The following is a 6,513-nucleotide window of genomic DNA, read 5'->3' as shown; positions in this document are numbered from 1 at the left end:
TCACTTAAACTTTGACTCAACCCATTAGTTTTATCTTGCATTTGCCCTTCCAATTCTCTCCCTCCTACTAGGAGGAGGAGTGAGTGAGTGGGTGAGTAGGGGCTAATGTACAAGCCAGGATCAACTCACCAGAGCCCCCAGCATAAGCATAGTCAGCCAATAGACTATTCACAATACACTGCTGCACATACCCCAGCCAAGCACTCCCAAGCCATCTATCATGGTAGTGTGTGAGTCAGTGCCCACCACACTGTCTGGATAGTAGTAGCCATCCTGATCCATCACCACTCTTGCCAAGTACTCCAGGTTCACTTGGTGGATGATCCCAGAGCCAGGCGGAATAATCCTCAAATTTTTAAAAGCTTGAGAGCCCCACTGAAACAGAAGGAATTGGAGTCAGAAATTTTCAATGCACATGAACACTGGAAGAACTTTTGTTCACTGCACTTTTCTCCACGCAAATAGGATTATCTTTTCAGTACCTTTAAGAACTCAAATCGTTCTCTGTTCCTTTCAAATTCCAGGTCCTGATTTTTTTGCAAGCTGTCTGATCTGCAAGTGAAAATAATCAGCTGTCAGAACCAAAAGTATCCACCTGAAATCCCAAAGGTTAAAAGAAAAAAAGACTTATTTGCTAATGTTAATGCTGATCAATCACATTTTATTTTACATTTCAGGTGATTTTTTCCCATTTTGCATGTTTCCAAACTCCTTAGTGTTCAGATTAAGAATAGGTAAGATACAGCATCTCTAGAAAAAAAAGTTAATGGGAGTTGATTTTCAGCAGCTACATAAGTCAATATTTTTTGATGTTTTTCTCCCTTGTCAACTATGAAATGGCATCCATGAAATTTCTATCATTACTAATCAACAATTAAATAAATGTAGGAAAAGAGTTAAATTTGAAAACTGTCTGACAACACTCTTCTATAAAGCAGGCTTGGCAACACATTTTTGCTCAGAAGTTCTGTATTTTTCTTTTAAAGCAGCCTCTAAATACTGGCACTGAAGAAGTGTTCTTATGTTCTTTAATTTCCACCTTCTAGAAATTTTCGTCTTTGTAATGCTATTACTTAAGTGGCCTGCTTCAAAGCTGTTTCCTCTGAGGACAATAAATACACGAAGTATTTTAGCAAGCAAGGTAAGTACACACCAAAAAACTTCAAGATGGAAGGAAAACACCATAAAACATGTAATTGCAGGATCTGTTTGGAAGATGAGTTCAGCATTTTTTTTTTATGTACCTTGGAGAGTAGAAGGACCTCTATGCAGAGGTCTTGTATTTCACCATGGGTCTAGCGAGCACTGGTGAGTGTTTGTTTCTTTGTAGCACGCTGAACACTGAATAGTGTTGTGTTTTTCTCCTGTACTTAATAAGGGCCATATTAAGCAGTGTCGCATTCTCTTCTGCTTGGAGGCACTGAAGCAGCAAGCAGTTCCTCAGAGCTGGGCCTAGGGTAGCTCAGGTTTATTATTATAGAAAAATGAGACATTCTCGTTTGCCCTTTCCAAAAGGCCCTATGGTGCATGTGGGAAAAAACCCAACTTATTTCTGAGCAACTAATAAAAATACTGTATTATTATGGAAACTTAGAATCTCCACAGGTCTGGGCTGAGCCTGTATCTATTAACATTTAGTCCAGACTTGTGCTGCTGACAGATGCACTACAGAAAAAAAAAAAAAATCACAAAATTCCTCTCTCTAACACAATAGCAACCAATATGGTCCAACTTAAACACTTCTTGAAGTCTAAGGTGTTATAGTACAAATGCTAAGAATATCACCAGTGGAAGTACTTTGATGGTCACTAACTAGATCCAGTTTACTTACTACAATTAAAAAGAAAAGAGTGATTTTGTATTCTTACTGTCTGTTAAAATCAACCTGGATGGAATGATCTATCACTAGATCAGCAGGACAGATAGGATTGATCTTTTCAGGGTCCCCACCAAGTTTCTTCACGGCATCACGCATTGCAGCAAAGTCCACCACAGCAGGCACCCCACTAAAATAGAAGAGAAATAGGCAACGTGAAACCATTCAGAAAAGAGGAAAAAGAAAAACCTCAAACTCAAACACAACCAAAATCCTGAGATTCAGAACAGTCACTGCTGTTGCATGCAATGCAAACCACAGCCTTTCCCTGAGTCTTGGGATCATTTCTCTATGGCAGGGACCCTTTGGAAGACAAAGTCAGAAGAGCAAAAGGGACAGAGCTGTATCTATACCCTGTGCATTGCAAGAATAAAAAGCTAAACTCATAACTCAACAAGTAACAGAAGCTGTTTAACACGCTCATTCATGCTTAACATTAAGATGCTTCTACTGAAGTATGTTCTACCACAAAATTTTCCATCAGCTTGGGAAACCATCTTACATGCATGCCTATCTGATTTTGCCAGCTGGTGAGACAAAAAAAGAGCTCTCTGATGTGCTCTTAAGGGTCTGGCATCAGTCAATAACTCACTTGAAAACATTACATTTCTGCAAGAGTAGCCCAAAGCAGTAAGAGTTTAAGATTTCAACTCTGATTATAAGAACAATATTACAACTTTAAATATATGAGAAATGATGCAGCAAGAACAGTAAAGGCCTTGTAATTCCCATAGAATTTTTACTTTGAAAATCCTGAATGGTTACAAAAATTAAACAGAACCTAATGTTGACAAAATTAACTGATGTTGTTCAGCAGTTTCAAGTCCCAGGATATGCATATTACAAGAAAAATAACAAATGCTACTCTATGTTACCTAGGGGAATCTGGGGAAGGGCAGGGGTGGGAGGAAAGCTGTGGAAGAGTAATTTTCTCAGCTTACGAACACTGTACTTGTAATGGAACAGACGTAACAGCTATCTACCGTCTTAGAAGAACTCAGGATAATTACAGAACGACCTGAAGTAGGAAATTAGATAATTCTAAACCAGGACAACCTGAATGTAATTGTTGTATGGCTTTTGGAAAGTTGCCAAAGCTCCCTTTTTTCAAAGATTCCTCAGAGGCCTGTCCAAGAGCTCATTTCTCAGGAATGCAGTTGCTCTGCAGACTTATAGGCAATTTTTAAAACTCAGAGGTGAGTAGAGAAAAGAAAGAAGTGCAGGAACAACAGAGGGAACAACATTTGCTTCAAAGTTCAGCTTCCTCTTTTCAAAATGTTAACCACAGTCAGCAGGTGAAAAACCACTAGGAAATCAGCAGCTCTTTCAAATGAGGTTTTGCCAATTTTTCTAACGTCTTTAGGAGTTGTGATGTACTGGGTCTCTAGCACTTGGACAACCTTCGTGAAAAGGTAAGGTAGAAGGTATGAAAGTGAAGACACTTTGAGAAAGACACTTTAAGAATGTAAATCAACTGGCAGCATAGCAGCATGGGGCTTACCATGGATGAACTAAACTGTTTTATAAAGACAGAAGAAAGGTACAAAGAACAAGACTCAAGTCAAATGCTGTATTAAAAACAGTTAGAAGCCATTTTTCCACCTGAAAATAGACTTACATATTGAACAGGGACTATTATATGACTATTACTGACACATGAGGGCTAACCACAGTGCAATAACAAGGCCCCATTTTCAGAGCCCATTAGGTAGGAATCTCAATTTGCATTTCTGGGAAAAATAGACATCCATTTTTTCAACAGCAGAGAAGCCTTTAGAAATACACTTGAAATAATATTGACTTGGAAGAGAAAGTAATGATGTGGGTTATAAGTGAGAACTGAAAAGGGTAGAAAACTGAAAGCAAGAGTCCCTGAGAACAAAAAAATATTTAAATAAAAAGAGACAATGAGACAACACTCCTCCTTCAAAGAATGAAACCTCTGAACTCTGAATTCCATCATTTGGATGCAATTTATCCATCGCATTTTCTTCCCCTCTGGTTTGAAGTATTGTAAAGATATTTACTTCTCCATCCCAGAAGAGCTTCATTTAATGCTTTTCTCCTGAGCATTTGCATCTTCAAATATCGTCTGTAGCATGACATACAGGAAAGCTGAAAAAGGCTTTTCCAAACATCTCACTCCTATTCATTCCATCAGCTCACCCCTCCGCCCCAAGCAGAGTACTGCTGCACCACCAAGAGCCCCTCTTCCTGACTTTGGAGAGCATCAGACTCACGTGAAGTCTTGCAGAATAACTCTTGCAGGCCTAAATGGCACTTCGACATTCTTGTGCTGCATCACTTTCCAGTTAAGAATATTCTCAACATCTCCCTTCTTCACTAGGAACTCATCACAGTTGCGGATTGCTGCCTCCAAGAGGACTCGAATAGAAAACGGCAGGTGCGCTGCATGGGTAAGAGGCAAGGAACAAATTCAGTTTTCACCTCAGGGCATATGTCAGCAGGTGCAGTTTCATGCCTGGGACAGGCAGGTCCTCAAGTGCTGTCCCCATATTCTCATACAGCTTTATCCCAAATTATCAAGCCCCCTTTTCTAGCCTCCAGCTTTGCCCACAGGTCAGCACTAACTGACCTGTTCCACTCAATTCTTTAAGCAGATTTATTATCTCAGCTCCCATGAGACAGTAGACATCTTTGCCAAAAGGACTCTAACACAGCTTTTCCATCCTCCACAGCAATGCTACTCTGAACGCCTTGTTTTTCGGCAGTTTCTTCCCACTCTTGTCGCTGAACACAGTAATAAAAATGCACTAGAAGATATAATTTTCTACCTGACATTTTGGAAAGCACAGCTTCAGTGGTCTATGCAGTCTCTTCTTCTCAAGAGATGGAAAATGAAACTGAATGGAAGTTCATCTGTGTATCTGCTAATCTTCTTTTACTTCATATTAGAAGTATTTATACATAATGACACAAATTACTACTGAAGCAGTCCTGACAGCTTTACTACAAGCAGTGGGTGTGAAGAAAAAACCCAACATTCCTTAGTTTTTCCTCCCTTGGTCCACTGTAATAATAGGTTGCCTCTGAGAATATTTACATTTCTAAATCTCTTGAGAAGTTCGTCCCAGTTTTCTACACACGGCCCCCAAAAGTCATTTAATCACAGGGAGACCTCATTGCTGCTATTAAAAAAAACAAAAATTAAAATATTATCCAGGACACAGCAATTCAGAATAATCTGGGTTGGTTTTGTTGGGGGCTGTTTTCTGTTTTGGAGGGGTTTTATTCTTTTGTTTGGGTTTTTTGGGGTTATTGCTGCTGTAGTTGTTTGGGTTTTTATAAAATCTTCTCCTACCCTCCACCACTCCATTCTTCTGTTGCTAAGCTATTTCATTTTTTTTCTGCTGGGTAGTAAGAATTACATACTTTCTTCCTTAAATAATCAGAAGTTTATTAATTGATCTCTCACTTACACACTATGTGAGCCTATAATGGCTATGTGTTGCTGACATTCAGGGAAAATGTTCCTCCTCTTGCTTCCTGCATTCTCCTTAATCACTTGTTTCCTTCTAGAAAGACCAAAACCACCCAACATAGGCAGCTCTAAGCTATAAATGCTCACTAATTCAATGGCATAGATTGTAAGATTTTTACCAGTGCCACATGAAAGATCTGGGAGGTGTTAGAGGAACTAAAGAAAAAGACACCTCAGAAAAGATTTTCTAGGCACTACTGCTTTTAAAGCTGAATAATCTTTCTGGATGGTTCAGTCATATCAGTGTTAGATCCTTTCCAGCCTTTCATGGTAGCTTAGGAGCACATGAGAAACCTTGTGCTCACAGTTCTGCCTAGTCCTCCTCACCCACTCAAGAAAAATGAGACTGCTGTGTGCACAGCATGTTGAGAAAATACTACTGTAATCTCGCCAGTATTTCTGTAGCTCTAAATGTCCAGAATTAAAGTATGCTAAAATTTTATTTTCAAGAACCATCTTTTGAATTCATAGATCTCTCCAGAGACCAAATATCATCTAATGTGGCAATGTCCATCAGGTTCTGTTCATCAGCATTTAAAAAATGCTTTCCTTATGTTGTCAACATACCATATCTCACATCTCCCAATTTGCTCAGATTAAAGAACTTCTTCAGAGGCTGTTTTGGGTCCAGTGGCTCCACAATCCATACAAAAGGGTTGCTCATGGTTGTTCAAGACCTTAGTGTCCCTAAAAAACATATCAAAGACATTTTCATGACATCTGTCCCACACACAAAGACTGTACCAGACAAAAAGGTACTGCTAGTCATGCCCTTTCCACTACAAACCTACTTGTAAAACATCCTCATAGATAAAAGGTCTAAAGGAAGAGTATTGCGAATAATATGCATACATCACATGGTTAAGAATCATAGAATGCTAATGCTGGAAACAACCACTAAGATCATCAAGTCCGAGTGTTAACCCAGCATGACCATGTCCACCACTAAACTAAGACACCAAGTGCCACATCCACATGCCTTTTGAACACTTCCAGGAATAGTGATTCTACCACTTCCCTGGGCAGCCTATTCAATGCTTGGTAGAAGTTTTTCCTAGTATCTAATCTAAACCTCTGCTGGTGCAACTTGAGGCCATTTCTTCCTGTCACTTGTTACCTGGGAGAAGAGACCAAC

General features: G+C 39.4%; 1 protein-coding gene across 1 annotated transcript in view; it reads right to left on the bottom strand.

Moving 5' to 3' along the window:
- ACO1 (aconitase 1, soluble) overlaps positions 1 to 6,064 on the bottom strand; it is a 23,719-nt gene extending 17,655 nt beyond the window's left edge. Inside the window, exons 1-5 of the mRNA XM_009076985.1 lie at positions 5,946 to 6,064; positions 4,117 to 4,285; positions 1,869 to 2,006; positions 483 to 552; positions 192 to 375 (exon numbers count right to left, since the gene is read on the bottom strand). Of these exons, the coding sequence (XP_009075233.1) occupies positions 192 to 375; positions 483 to 552; positions 1,869 to 2,006; positions 4,117 to 4,285; positions 5,946 to 6,042 (658 nt within the window). The 5' untranslated portion in view covers positions 6,043 to 6,064. The remainder of the gene's footprint in view (positions 1 to 191; positions 376 to 482; positions 553 to 1,868; positions 2,007 to 4,116; positions 4,286 to 5,945) is intronic.
- Between the last annotated feature and the right edge of the window lie 449 nt (positions 6,065 to 6,513).

Source organism: Acanthisitta chloris, unplaced genomic scaffold (assembly GCF_000695815.1).
Source record: "Acanthisitta chloris isolate BGI_N310 unplaced genomic scaffold, ASM69581v1 scaffold8386, whole genome shotgun sequence".
NCBI lineage: Eukaryota > Metazoa > Chordata > Aves > Passeriformes > Acanthisittidae > Acanthisitta > Acanthisitta chloris.
The sequence above is the reverse complement of the archived record's forward strand: the minus strand, read 5'-3'. Positions and strand labels throughout refer to the sequence as shown.